This window comes from Typopeltis vanoorti, chromosome 14 (assembly GCF_054136105.1).
Source record: "Typopeltis vanoorti isolate ZY-2024b chromosome 14, IOZ_Tvanoo_1.0, whole genome shotgun sequence".
Taxonomy (NCBI): domain Eukaryota; kingdom Metazoa; phylum Arthropoda; class Arachnida; order Uropygi; family Thelyphonidae; genus Typopeltis; species Typopeltis vanoorti.
Window position 1 is genome coordinate 44,445,466 of NC_143562.1, and position 16,237 is coordinate 44,461,702.

Here is a 16,237-nt window from a genome sequence, read left to right on the forward strand (position 1 = left end):
TAAAGTGGCATTGTGGGCAAAGGATAATGATTGTCAATTTAATGGTGCAAAATGCAAGGCTATGCACTTTGCATTGTAACGGCTGCATACTGTATATCATATTGATGGTAATGGACTGCAGGAAATTGATGAGGCTAGGGGCTTGGAGATAATATGGTGAACAGACAGCTGAAGTTCAGAAGGGCATATTGAACAAGTTAGCAAAACAGCTAAAAGGATTATTTGGATGTTGAAAAACATGCTAACAAGTAAAGACAGGGAAGTTATTAACCCTCCTTATAAGACTATGATTCAGCAGCATCTTGACTACTGTACACAGATTTAGCCACCTGAGTTTCTTGGGGGATCAGGAGGTAGTAGAGAGGATTCAGAGATGAGTGATCAAGCATTTAAGAAGTCTGCAGAATGCACCCCCATGAAGATAGGTTGAAGGTGTGTGTGTGTGAGTTACAAAGTTTAGTTGACAGGTGGAAAAGAGGAGACTTGATAGAAACTTATAAGATATTAAGGGATTTCATAACATTGATGCAAAGAAAATTTTTCAATATACTGTACACTGGTGTCCAAAATCTAAGGACAAACTACATTTTTACCTGTACATGAAAACATTTTCATGACTACAGCCAAATGTGTACATAAATTTATTGCCAGCATACCAATAAATTATATTACACAAAAAAATGTGTTATAAATTTCATAAAAATTAAATTGCAATACATGTTTGACAAAGGCTACAAATTTCCTAAGGACGTAGTCAAGAAATTAATGTACAATGTTTACAGAAAACTATATCGAGAGACATTTCAGTATGGAATATGTCTATCTCGAACTGTGATGCAGCTCTCACACACTATGCCATGCTTAACACCAAGTGATTCAAGAGTTCTTGAGGCAAACTGGTTCAATATTCCTTCAGGGAAAGAATAAGCTTTGTTTGTTTTCTGGAGAGGGAATTTTGAGCAGCAATGCATCTCCCTATTGTGTTCTATGGGAATGAGATCTGGGGAGTGTACTGGCCACTTGATTTGATTAATATCCTCACTCTCCAGAAGTATTTCCACTGCTCATGTATGATGTAGTGTGGCATTTTCATCCATAAAAATGAATTCTTTACCTCATTTTGAATTCTTCATCAAACATGACGTTGAAGGACTTTGTTGCAATATCGTTCACCAGTCATACTCCCTTTTTTCCAGCACTTATAGTTTGGTGCATCCATTAAGCATAATACTTCACCTATCCCTTTCAAGAATATTCTCAGGATGGTAAGCAGTATCACTTTCAAGCCAGATCAAGTGTCATCTAGAATCAGGGGTAAGACTAAAATGGCTCTCATCTCTAAAGAGTACATTAGCCCATTAGTGTCTTGTCCAATTTTTATGGATACAACACCACTGAAAATGTGTTCTATGATGAGCTGTGAATAATGGGAAGCAGACCAGGCCTTCAAGCCTATATGCCCACTTGTAGCAGGTGTGCAAATATTTTGACAAACTGTTGCATGATGTCTTGCCACAGTTTGTCAAAATATTTGCACACCTGTGCTTGAATGGAGCCATCTTGAAAGCTGACCTGCTGTAATGGGTTGATTATGTTTTGCTGTCATAACCAAAAATCTGTCTTCATGTTCTGTGGTTGAGCGAGGGCAACTTCTTAGCAAATGTCTGGAACACATTCCATTGGTCTGAAATGATGCCCTGAGACTGGATACAATGCTATGTGAGATTCCAAAGTCTATGGCAATATCAGTAATTCTGTGCCCTTCTTCAAGCTTTCCAATAATTCTTCCCCATGTGAAATCATCTAGATTATGTTTTTAAGACATTACAAGACATCCAGCTTTGCAATTTTATTCCTTCAAATACAATTCACTTATCCTGTTGAGCGCTACCATGTGACCCCTTTGCATACAATTCAAAAATTTGAATGTGTAACTGCTTTCTACTCAAAATCGTCAATTATACAAATTGCCACAAGCTGATTCATCTGTATTTGCTGTTGTAATCTTCAGAAATAGTGTTCATCCTTAGGTTTTAGACACCAGTGTATGACAAATAGAGAATTAGGAGTTATAATAAATTTAGTTTAATCCTTTATCAAAGTGTGAGCAAACAAAATTTGTGCCTGAAAGTATCTTCAGGACTGGGGTAAGGTGGTACAGCACCGGGCAACTCGTTGCAAAGGTGGAGCAAGCTAACATCACTCCAATCTCAGTGTCTCTCCCATAATGCAAAACACATCTCCTTGCGGATATGTATAACGTTATGCATTAAGGGAAGGGCCACTACAAGACTAGTTTCGACCTTTATTGAGGTCTCTTCAGTGGGACCCAGGCCCAAGTGGAGATACCAGGCAGAAGCATTAGCAAGGTCATCTCTACCTAATGTGCCCGGTGTTGTACCACCTTACCCCCAGAAGATACTTTCAGGCACAAACTTTGTTTGCTCACACTTGGATAAAGGATTAAACTAAATTTATTATAGTCTAACCAAGTGAATAATAAACTTTCAACATCTTTCTCTAAATCCAGAGTAATTTAATAAAAAGGTGGCACACCATTTGGCAACTCCTATAGGTAGAGATGACCTTGCTAATGCTTCTGCCTGGTATCTCCACTTGGGCCTGGCTCCCACTGAAGAGACCTCAATAAAAGTCGAAACTAGTCTGGGTAGTGGCCCTTCCCTTAATGAATAACATTATACATATCCGCAAGGAGATGTGTTTTGCATTATGGGAGACACTGAGATAGGAGTGATGTTAGCTTACTCCACCTTTGCAATGAGTTTCCCAGTGTTGTACCACCTTACCCCAGTCCTGAAGATAATTTCAGGCACAAACTTTGTTTGCTCACACTTGGATAAAGGATTAAACTAAATTTATTATAATCTAACCAAGTGAAAAATAAACTTTCAACATCAATTAGGAGTTAGGCATGGAAGTTGTGTGGAAGAGCGTGGTTAATAAGGGTATGCAGACTAGACTTTTTGTGTGGAGAGTGGTGAACACGTGAAATGGATTGCCAGAATTAGTTGTGAGTGCCCCGACAATGAATGAGTTTAAGGAGAGGTATGATAGGTGTTGTGTGTATATATGTTAGTGTGGGTTTCCAGGCTTCATGGAGACTGTATTATCTCATCTCATCTTACTTTTCCCTCTTTTACCTTGCAGTGTTGAGGGTTTATTAATCATCGGACTTCAAACCGTTCACAGGATAAGGTGATCAGCCCTACGCCCCCAGTGTATCCTATGTCCACAGTGTTGAGTTCCCAAGGCCAGTTTGCCTGCTTTGCGGGATGAAAAACCCCAGGATAAACTGGAGAAAAACCCTACTGTCCACGCCCAAGACCAGCTAACTTGGCTATGGCTGAGGAAGATCCTTCAGCTCCTCACGTCACCGAAGGGAATCGAACCTAGGCATATGGTTGCCAAGCACACAGCCACTAGGCTAACCATGCGGACACACTGTATAATAATAATAATAATAATAATAATAATAATAATAAAGTGTATGAAACCACATTGAAGAGTTGGTGTTTAAGATTGAGGATCTTAAAACAATGTCGCAACTCGAAGATTATTCCTAACTTGTTTAATTTAAAGAAACTATCAAATCACCAGGTACTCATTACATGTACGTCAACAGTAGTCATGCACTTATATGCAATTAACTATAAGCCAAAACACATGATCTCACTCTCAATATTTGCAATATCTCTGTTAAGTGGACAATATCCTCAAATATTTCAAATTACTTTATTTTAATATATTATGCTGTGTCATTCAAATATTTATTTAAATTTTGACAATTTTATTTCAAATTGCTTTAATTTTGGCTATAATTGTAATCTCATTTTATTCTGTAATCAGCCATAAGGTGATATTCTGACACATGGCTCAGTTCTGTAAATAGGATTTACCTTCTTTGTTCTATCTTCATCTTCTGCTTATGCTGATGAACTGATGTAAGCCAGTTAGTTTCTAATCAAAATATTTTCATTAATAAAAAAAAAATATTATTTTTTCTTGTGCATACCTGTGTCTAATAAACTTAGAGGAAAATTGTTGTTAGGGGATTAATAATAATGTAAACTTAATCATGTAGTGCTGGCATAGCAGTATATACATCCTTTGAGGATACAAATCAGGAAACTGATGATGATGGCAATATTTCGTATTGATGTTTATGTGTGTGTGTGTGTGTGTAATTTTGCACATGAATATTTAAGTATATGTTATTATTATTATTACATGGGAGGGCACTCCAAGCCACACAGCTCACTGTCCCACTCAGTATTGTAGCTAGAGCTTTTGTCACCTGGGGCAGTCCCTGATTTCGCCGTCCCTCTCAATACACACCAAAAAATACTACAAAAAGTCAAAAGGACATATAGGGAAATAAATTAAAAACACTGTTTATTTTTTAGGAAAAGCAAGAAAAATAACATTTTAATTCCAACATTCTAAAATTTATTTTTCTTGCTAGCAAAATCGTCGATTTCATCACTCAGTTGCTGTTTTATAGACAGTATAGCAAGATTTCTTAAACACCAAAAAAGTGCACCCCCTGGGGCAGACTGCCCCCCCCCCCCAGCTACGCCGCTGTCTCCACTATTTAATCGGCTTTTCATCTATAAGTTACTTTTCACATATACTTGTACCTTATTAGCTCTGCACTCCATAGACTTCCTTAAAGCTGACCTAAGAGCAGTAAAAATTATATACTTTGTAATGTTTGTTTTCATTTGATTCTTGCTTCATGGAGGCATCTGTTGTGATGTGAGATATTCATCACATAACATGTGTTTAAAACTAAATAGATTTGTTTTTACTTTATGTAATTAACCTGTTTAATCAGTTTATTATACTTTAATCAGATAAAAAAATAATATTCCAAATTTGATTAAAGCCAATTACATAAGTGACTTGTAGAGATGCCAATTGAGGAAGTAACACCTCAGCCCTACAGTCCCTCTTCCTTCATGTTAGTCTTAGACTGAATGTTTCAGAAAACCATATTAAACAATGTCAAAACCAGCCAGATTCCAAATTTGGTTCAACATATTTTAACCAAATATGGTTAAATAAATATGATATTTATTTATATAAATACTATATTTATATTTATATTGATTGTGATTTTATCAAGAGTCACAGCAGTGATGACTAAACCAAGTACTCAGTGACCACTCTTATTGTATGAAACAAGACACAGCCAGCCAAATTTGAAATAATTTTGCATTGGCAAATGTTTACCGAGAAATTCAGCTTGATTAGAATACATGAAGGATGAGGGTGCATTCTCCCTAGGTTTTCTGAGGTTTTTTCTCATTCAACTAGGTTTGACTAAATTTGGAATGTTTTAATTTCATACATCATTTATGTTCCCTTGAGAATTGTATCCTACTTGGAAAAATTATGAAGGGAGTTCTGTGTATGGGAGGGAGGGTTCATCCATCATAACTTTTGATGATGTGTAGGTCAGAATAAGACATGATCTCTCCCTAGCCCTTAACTCTTATGTTCTCCTTTGATGCAAGTCCTTTAGGCTGAATATTTCAGAGGAAGGATGTTAAGCAATATAAAAATAAGCTACATTCCAAATTTGGTAGAAATCAATTGAAAGATGTAATCTGCAGAGGCGTTATGATGGATGAACCCTCCCTCCCATACACAGAACTCCCTTCATAATTTTTCTAAGTAGGATAAAATTCTCAAGGGAACATAAATGATGTATGAAATTAAAACATTCCAAATTTAGTTAAACCTAGTTGAATGAGAAAAAAAACTCAGAAAACATAGGGAGAATGCACCCTCATCCTTCATGTATTCTAATCAAGCTGAAATTCTCGTAAACATTTGCTAATGCAAAATTATTTCAAATTTGGCTGGCTGTGTCTTGTTTCATACAATAAGAGTAGTTACTAAGTACTTGGTTAAGTCATCACTGCTGTGACCCTTGATAAAATCACAATCAATATAAATATAAATATAGTATTTATATAAATAAAGATCATATAATATTATATAATTTAATAGAATTAATTAATTATCTAATCTTATATATTATAAAATATTATATAATTCCAACCATATAAATAAATATAATGTAACTTACATATTTTCCACTAAAATGTTTTTATTGCAAACACATTGATTTTTATTTGACAAACAAGAATGGTTTTTGTTCTGTATTTTTTAATTTGTTAGCCTAAATGTTGAAAACCTGTGCTACATAATGTAGTACCATAGACAAGTTAAATAATCCAAGCCCCAAGCTCTAAAGACAAGGTTTTTTTTCCTATACCACTTCAGCCTCTCAATCAGGAATGCAGTGGTATCCTACTGCACAATGAAAATCATTTAATCTACGAAGCAAAGATATTCCAGGAACAATGGTTGAATTTTCTGCTAGTAAGGAGAAACATCAGGTAATCCTAAAGAGGAAATGCTTTAAGGATTTCCACAGTAGCAGAAATCAGATGGAAATAGCTGAAAAATACTCTCTTCAATATAAGAACATAAGTAAAACAATGCTATATTTATAGATACTTATACAGCTTGCACATGTAGAAAAATATAGAATTTTATTCAAAAACTTCAATCTATTTCATCCAATGTAACATGGACATTGTCAAGGAGAAAGACCACTAACTACATTCGAAACATGACTTATAACTTACTAGCTCGTGTCTCTACATGATTATTGGCTCATGTTACTAGCCTAATTGGATGAAATATAGTGAAGTTTTTGAATAAAATTCCATATTTTTCTACATGTTCAATCTGTATAAGTATCTATAAATATGTGCAGTAGGTATGTTAGATTAAGACAAATAATTAAAACGAATAAAGGATGAAAAATTTATGAAATGTTAATTTCATACAAAAAAGCATCATCAGTACAAAATGTTCTATTTTTGTACTGACAATGTTTATGTAGGCAAAAATTCCATTCATAAGAAATTAATTTTATGTAAGTTACTTGTCCTTTCTTCATTTTAGTTGGAAAATACAATGAAAATGGTATTTTCCAACTATATGAAGATTACAAATAATTTTGTAGTTGTGAGCCAATGCAACAATTTTAGTGATTTAGTCCTGGCTAATAATACATATATATGAAAACTTCAATACAACAGGCTGTTTTACCTTCTGAATAAGTGTCCTTTGGTTGTGGACATTCTGCTACACCATACCTTGTTCCTCCAAAAGCTGCTGAATAAATTACAATTCTCAGGGATTTGTGGCAACGTAATCTGAGAGGGTCTCCTAGACATACCACTTTATTAAAGAATATGGCTGAAAAACACACAAAAAAAGGAAAATAAAATATTATTAATATTATATCAGACTTCCATGGAGTCACACTTGTCAAATACCTTACTCTCTACAGACCACAACATCTATCATACTTCACCTTGAATACACTAAGCAGCGCTACTCCAACAAGCTCACTCACTCACCACTCTCTTTGCAAAAAAAAAAAATCCACTTTTCACTCATTTGCTCACATATATATATATATATAGCATTTGACCTCTTCTTTTCCCATTATGTATTATCACTGTACAATTTCTTCTATATCCATCAGACAGGCTCTTCTCCCCCAACTTCTGTGTTTCAATCAAATCATTTCTCCTATCTGTCAAGCTCTACAAAGCACATTTCCTCAATTTATCCTTCTACTCACCATTCCTAAAACAATGACTAACTTCTGGATTCCCCCCTAATGCTTTCCTGCTTCCAGATATTCAGGCAAAAAGATTTATACAAAAAAACTGGATGCAGACTGGATCTACATCTGGATTTTTGTGTATATATTATATTGCTTATTGCAGGTAACAGTGCCATTTTATAAGGCACTTTTACCTCCTAATTGCTACTTATCTGTTTTCCTTTGCATTGCAGAAGTAAAGTTTCTGAATAACTTGCATGTCTTGTGCAATTTTCCATGAATTTCAAATTTCTATCAACTAATGCCTTCATATTTTTTTTAATATCAGCCCTACCACTTGAGGACCCTAGACCAATAGTGCAGTAGCATGTGGGGAAGTAGTTAGAAAGAGGAAAGCAATTTGTTGATGCATTTTGTGAAGACCTAAGGGTTGTGTTCATGGGGGGAAAACAGCATGAGGAAGACTGTTCCAAAAATCAGAAGTATAGAGAATGAAGGCAGAGGATGATAAGTGGCTCAATGAGTTTGGAGGTGAACTGCATGTGAATGTTGACCAGCAACTGTTTGTGTTTGTACATGATGAGAAGAAAGTGGAGGGATGGTATGGACAGTTCAGTGGAGCAGTGCCCATGGAAATAAAGTAAAAGACATAATGCAGCAACTGAGCATCTTTGTGAAAGCAACTGGAGGGAGTCAGTGAGGGGAGGAGGATCAGCAATTAACAAACTTTATTTTATTAAATTAAGCAAACTGCTCACTTCCAAATACAATCAAGCATTTTTAGGGAGGCTTTAGGAGCACCACCCCAAATTTGGGAACAGTATTCCAGTGTTTGGCAGAGTTGAACTTTATAAAGTGTCAGAAGTTGAGCAGGAGAGAAGTACTGTTAGAAACAAAAGAGAATACCAAGATTTTTGGAGGCTGCAGAAGCTATGTGCCTGATATGCTTATCTCAGATAGGTTAGATGTGAAATTTAACCCAAGAAGAGAAAACTGATCCTGATTGACAAGTGGAATATTGCCAAAAGAGGGAGGGTGAGGCATGGTTTTTATTTCTGGAGATGAGATAGGGTCAAGAATAATGAGGAGATAAGTATTAACAACAATGGTTAGAGAAGATATTAAAGAGTTAATTACTTGAGCACTACAAGGTTTGAAGAGGACTGCATCTCAAAAAGAGATCACTGATGTATAAGAGAAAGCAGAACCCCAGTGTAAAAATAATCATAATCTACAATTATGAATCATTTTTACAATTGTTTATCTATGTTACTATATTATTAGTTTTGCTTTCATAGCACGTATGTTCAGCATTTGTGATGTGCTGGTTATTGATGTTATTACTGTCAAAATGAAATGTAAAGCATTTGAAATTTTGATGTACTTACTTGTCTGATAGTTGTGTTACTTTCAATCTTTTTTATCATCATCATCAAATTCCTGCCATGTACCCTCAAGGGGTGTACAGGATATGATAGTACTACATGAAAAAAATTACATCATTATTAATTTCCTATCTACAATTATCCTCCAAATCAGTCTGTTACTTGTCAACACTCCAATATTATCAGATCTTATATTTCTATCATCTAAAGCACTTTGTACCGTATCAATCCACCTATATCTTAGTCTTCCTCTGGGTCGTTTTGCTGCCAACCTGGCAGAGAACACTTGTTTTGCTAATCTTTCTTCGCCCATTCTGTTTAAGTGACCATACCACCTGAGATTAGCTCTGCTAACGCATTCCTGAATGCTGACAAAGTCAAGTTCTTTCCTAATATCCTCGTTTTTAATATGATGCTGCCATTGATGCCATCTGTTCACGCCTATAATCTTTCTCAGGACTCTCATATCTGTGGTCTCTAGTCTTTGGTCAAGTGTTTTACTTCTAACCCAGCTCTCAGATCCATAAGTTAAAACTGGTTTGAACACTGTCTTATATACAGCTAATTTAGTGTTCCGACTAATTTCTCTCTTATTCCATATGAATTTATTCAATTGACTTCCCACCATACCAGCTTTGCTGATTCTGTTGTCTATTTCAATATTTAATTTACCATCTTCACTAAAAATCGTGCCTAAATATGTTTTAATTGTTCCACAGGTTCTCCATTCACAACACAGTTGACATTTTCAATGATTCTCCCTATTTTCATTGTCTTTGTCTTTTTATTGCTGACCTTCATACCATATCTATTACAACAGCTATTCAATTTAGTCAGAGAATCTTGCAGACTTGTAGCGGAATTATTTAGAAGTATAACATCATCCGCAAAGCAAAGAGCTGACCTTAACATCTCCAATTTTGATATCATGTTTAATACCACTTTCCTTCATAATGCGATCCATATAGATAATGAATAACAGAGGGGATAATGTACATCCTTGTCTCACACCAGATTTAACATTAAACCATCTTCCTATACTTCTTTCAATTCTAACTGCTGGCTTACAACACAAATAAAGACTTAGTATTGTTTGATATAATGCCCCATTGACACCGTATAACTGTAGCGTATTGAATAGCTTCCCTCTTGGCACCTTGTCATATGCCTTTTCCAAATCGACAAAACTTAATTACAGATCTTTGTTATATTCCCATGCTTTCTCAACTATTTGTCGTAAAGTGAAGATCTGATTCTGACAGCCTCTATTTGGCCTGAATCCAGCTTGTTCTTCACCAAGCTTTTCTTCCACAATTCTTCTCAACCATTTCTCAAGTATACTTGCATAGATCTTGCCAGGAACACTCAGTAGGGAAATACCTCTGTAATTCTCACATGCAGTTTTATTTCCCTTTTTATATATGGGTACTATGAGAGCTCTACTCCAATCATCGGGAATTCGTCCCTCTGTCCAGGCTTTCTGAACTATGCAGTGCAGCCACTGTAAGACTCTTATACCACCATACTTCAGCATTTCTGGTCGAATATCATCTACTCCTGCTGCCTTTCCACATTTCAAGCCTTTGATGGCTTTTTCTACTTCAAGTATCGATATGTATTCCTGACTGCATGCCTGGTCAGTGTTTTTTACCACTGTGCTGTCATCACTGCTTGTTTCATTTAGCAGTTTTTCAAAGTAATTACTCCATACTCCAAGGATATCTTTTTCTCCAGTTTTCATATCACCTTTATCATCTCTAACTCCTTTTACAGCACTTGTTCCTCTATTCCTAAGCTTCAACAACCTCCAGAATACTTTGCCACCTTCTTGATATTTATTTAATATATTCTTGCCAAAGTCCTCCCATGACTTTTGTTTAGCTTTCTTATATTTGTCTCTGTATTCTGTAAGAGTAAAAGCTGACTTATTTGCCAGGAACTTTTGATATGCTTTCTTCTTTTCCTTCACTGCCTCTTTAACTTCCTGTGTCCACCAGGGAGTTCTGATTTTTTTATCCTTACAGACAACCTCACCATATGCCTCTCTGGCAGAATCAATCAATGTTTTCTTCAGAGTTTGCCACTGAATCTCCAAGGTTTGATTCCTGTTCTCAAACTCTTTCATTTTTTCTTCAATAATCTTTGTGTATTTTAGTCTACAGCTCACATCTGAGAGCTGCTCAACTTTTATTCACTTTAAAACTTTATTACATGTTATTCTTTTCAATATGAAATTCAATTTTATCCTGCTCAAGAGTAAATATTGATCACTTCCAATTTCAAATCCTCTGTACACTCTGGTATCCTGCACCAGGGAGAAAACATCACTATCAACAATAACATAGTCAATGAGACTTTTCTCCATGTGAATTTGTGAACATTTTTATGTTGGAACATGGTGTCTGTAATAACCAGTCCATGTCCTGAGCAGAAATCCAACAGATATTTGCCATTATTATTAGCTTTGCTCTTTTCTCCAAATTTTCCCAAAATATTTTTGTATGTCTCACAATCATTTCCTACTCTGCTATTTAGATCCCCAACAAGGACCAACTTTTCCTTTTTCATTGTGTCAGTTGCTTTTTCTAAAGCCTCAAAAAATTCCTCCACTTCTACCTTAGTAGAACCTTCTGTGGGACCATAGGCACAAATAAGTCTCATTGTCCAGTTCCCCATTCTCATATTTGCCCACATTACTCTACTTGAGACTGCCTGCCATTTAAGAAGATTAGCCTCGTATTTTGTGTTGAATACTATGGCTACTCCTTCTTTTCCTTGATTGTCATTGCCTGAATATAACATTTTGTGTTTATTGCTCAGAAAGATCTCACCAGTTTTGGTCTTTTTTGTTTCAGTCACCCCTATTATGTTGATCTGGTACTTATCTAATTCCTCAGCTAGCTCCATTTCTTTGCCATTCAGGCTTCTTACGTTGATAGTACCGATCTTTAACTCTGGTGATGTTGAGTTGGGGTTTATTTTCAGATTTGTTCCAGTAGCTGACTTTTTGCTGTTCGCCCCGGTTCCCTGGCAAAAACAACGGGGGCCTTGTTTAACCGGGCGACGCCCCAGCCGCCATGAAATTTTGTCATGGTGTACCATCATTCTATATTTTGGTTTAACCAATAAGAATTACAATTTGGTCGGCTAAATCCCAAATTGCCAGCCCATCCTCGTCCATTCAGTATCCAAGTATATACCCAACAGGGTGCACCATGAGAAGGTGAGGATTGGACATTAGGTCAGAAGCCCTGGTCGGTTCTCCGCATTCCTTTAAAGGCTATGTGGAGGTCTCCTCTCATTTATACAGCTTTGACCCTGAAGCACCCAAAAAAACCTTTTTTAAAAAAAATTTTTTTAAAAAATCTTTTTTATTGTAATTTAAAACTGTTAAGTGTCGAGATATTTGTTGTGTTTTGTAAAGACATTCTCTTTATGCTAACGAAGACAACATATCAGCCATTACGTAGTAAGGCTGACATGTTGTCCATTACTCGCTTGCCATTTACATGAAGTGCACAAACTCACCAAGGAGACTGATGGGTGATTGACAGCTGACAGACAGAGCATTCAGTATCCATGGAATGGAGAAAAATGAACAGAAAGAGAATAAATATGTGAGAACTGCAACCAGAGAATTTTGTGCTTAGAAAGTTCTAAGAAAATGTGAGAGTTGGAAGAATATTAATAGAAGATTCTGAAAATGAATTGTAGCACTGAGAATGTTTAAACTGGAAGAGTTGAGACTGTCATCAAGTGTTGAGTAAATAAAATAAGCTATTTAAAGTTGACATTCTAAATCAACGTTCGAGGAATGCTAAATGAAAATTTTTTGTCTTCTGTCTTAAGGAAGTCAGATCTATTTGTTATTCTACTGGAAAAAGCAATGGAATTAGTAAAATTTGAAACCGTAAAGTGGCTTAACATGAAGAAGGAAATTCTTTCTCTGGGAAAAATCAGTAATTTATTCATCAAATTGAACTACGAGAGTTAAGAATATTTATACTCCAATGAAACAGGAGGAATGATTGAAAGAATCATATGCTAAATAAGAAATTTAAAAAAAGGATCCCATGGAAGTGAAGAGGTAGTTCTATGTTTTCAAGAAAGGACCTAACCAGTAAACTGACTCTGATTACCATTTTGTTGTTGTGTAAACAAAGTGTTTAGTCTGGTAGCCATGATTAAGTATATGTTAAACAAACCAGTTATAGAAAGAATCAGAAAGTGAATGATTGTATTCTTTTAAGATAAGGATATATCTAAAGTGTAGACTTATTTTAGAAGGCCTTGAATTCAGTTATTTTTGTAGTTATTTATGTAATTTTATTTAAAATGTATATAATGTTATATTTCATTAAATGTATATATTTTTTATTTGGTCTTGAGTCAGTGATTTTCTGGATTATAAAAGAAATAGAGTTAAAAGTCATTGCACCAATTGGAATGAACTCTTGTGTGTATAATAAACACTCAGTGTAAAACAATCTCTTTACAGAGGTGAAAAATGACACTAAAAGATAAAAACTGGGATACACTGAACAGATTAACAGTTCAGTTAACCAATCAGGCACTATCTGGGAGTAAATGCAAGTTCCTAAGGCCTCCAAGGACAGAGTGTGTGTATGTTGGGGGGGGGGGGGGGGCAGTCATTAGTGATATGATGCATAGTCTGCACCGCACCACACATGCAAAAGGAGGGACTGTGAAATTCCCTATGCATGTCCAGAATCTGTTTAACTGGCTCCAGTGTCAAAGTAGATTGAATCCTGCAGGTTTGATAGTTGGATCTGTGATCAGGCACATGTTTGTAGTTCATTCCAGTCCTGGGGGACTATCACCTGGTATTTCGACAAGCCAAATGGGAGATCTTGAGGTAAGGTGGTAACAGCTTGATGTATAAGAAGGTTCATGTTATTTCTGATTTTATTTATCTCTTTGATGGTAGCATCTTTTCTTCTGAAAAATGGAGGAGTTATGTAGGAAAGAAATGGAAAACAAGGGAGAGGATTAAATCTTAAGAGGATTAAAGGTGCCAGAGATGGTTGTTATGTTAAGCTGTGTGTCCACAAGAGTTGTGTGGTGACTTTGGCTCAAACTTGCTAGTTTGAACCAAAGTCACCACTGTTCTAAGAGTCAAGGCATTACAACCATGTTGTGCCTGTGAGCTTGTTTCTATGTTGTTCGCTGACATCTTTAACTTTTTTTTTTCAAATGTTGTCAATATGTCTATAAACAGTCTGTAAAAAAAACAGTCTGATACTTTGATGAAATTTATTTCAGTAGGACTAGTTCCAACTTAGTTGTTGCTAGGTTTGAGGGTTAAAAAGTTATTGCCTAACATGGAAAACCACTCAGTGATGGGAAGTATATTAAAGAAGCATGGCTAGAATGTGCTCTTTTCTTTTTGACAAGCTTTCAGAAAAGGTAAAAATTATTCAGTGCATTAAAGATTGCCTGCGAGTAGAAAAACAGTTAAGGATAGGAAACTTAAGTTGGAAAAGAATACAGCAGAACAATTAACAAAAGATTTGGCTTTATGTAAGTTCTTTTCTATTTGTGTTGATGAGAGCACAGACATTACATCATCAGCTAGGATAGCAATCTTTGCTCGATTTTGTAGGGTTGATGAAGTATGCAAAGAGATGAATAACCTTGTAACACTACTGAGCGTACCACTGGGGTTGAAATATGCAAAGCAGTTAAGAACGAATTATCTATTCGGCAAACTGATATTTCAAAACTGGTATCTATCACAACAGATGGTGCACCCAGCATGATTGGTAAGGAAGCAGCATTTGTAGATCTGTTTGAAAAATGGGTTTCCAAAGCACTGTACATGAGGAGACTTTATGTGCATTATGTGCAAAAGCTGGCCTAAAGGAACTTCAAGAAGTGATGCAAACCAAGGTTGTTAATTACATTTCTGCATGTGCTTTGAACAAAGGACAATTTCAGAATCTATTGAATGAGGTGGATTCGATGTACAAAGGACTAATAACGTACAACGTTTGTTGGCTTAGTCGAGGTCTTGTTTTGAAACGATTTGTTGAATGCATGGATAAGATAAATCTCTTTTTGACTAATCAACAAATGTCTTATAAAGAAGTGCATGACATCATGTGGATTTGTAAACCCACATGATGTCATGCATGATATTTTTTGCAAATTTTTGTGAACATTTAAATGACTTGAACCTTACTACAGGGCTCTGGTAAGACTCTTGATGTTATGTTTGATGACATAAAGGCATTGGAAATAAAACTAGGAGTTTTTAAGAGGGATGTAGACAGTGAGAGATTTAGATATCTTCCAAACCTAAAAAAAATCATTCTTTAGGTTCTCCAAATCAATGATCTCCAAAAGGATCTCCAAAACAGACCATCAATGTCTTCAAAAGCTACTTTTAAACGTCATTGTGTCAACTGTTGAGCAGTTCTCTCTAAGATTTGTTAAGTTCAGAGAATTAGAAGAGACTGCAAAATTCATTAAGTTTCAAGATGCCATAAAACTGAATGAATTAAACTTGCAGATGTTTTCGTGGATAAATATGGATAATTTTGAAATGCAGTTGATTAATTTTCAAAGTAGCTCAATTTGGAAGCAGAAATTTGTTGACCTCAGAGTAGACTTGGAAAATATTGAAAAGGAGCAATTAGAGACAGGAATAACAGAGAAAAGTGTGGAAAACAAGGTACTAAGGAATTGTAATACTATTCCAGAAACTTTTGTACATTTAAAAACGCTCGCAACAGCATTACTATCCATTTTTGCATCTACACATTCTTGTGAATCATTGTTTTCAGTGATGAACTTTGTTAAGTCTTTCATCTGTAAGTCTTAAGACTTACAGATGAAACTAGTAGCACGTGCATATCTTTAATGGTTACAAAATATAAACCTGATATAAATTATCTGTCATCAGTGATGCAGTAGCAAAAGTCTCATCAATCCTAAATAAATAATATGTCCATTATTTTTCTTTCTCTATTTTTGATTTGATGTTTTCTGCTAAACATGGTAAAGATTAACTTCTGTTTAATACATTATGTACATAAAATTTTATTTCATCTGTAATTTTTATGTATTACTCATAAGGGATTAATAAAAGGAATAAGGGAATTAATAAAAGAATATCTTTAATTTTCTTTTCTTTTATTCTTTAGTCAAGTAAAAC

At 35.3% G+C, this 16,237-nt stretch overlaps 1 protein-coding gene across 1 annotated transcript in view; it reads right to left on the minus strand.

Moving 5' to 3' along the window:
* Positions 1–16,237, minus strand: part of LOC150099414 (uncharacterized) — a 215,796-nt gene that overhangs the window by 95,477 nt on the left and 104,082 nt on the right. The window contains exon 4 of the mRNA XM_090404343.1: positions 7,150–7,299. Within this exon, the coding sequence (XP_090260469.1) occupies positions 7,150–7,299 (150 nt within the window). The remainder of the gene's footprint in view (positions 1–7,149; positions 7,300–16,237) is intronic.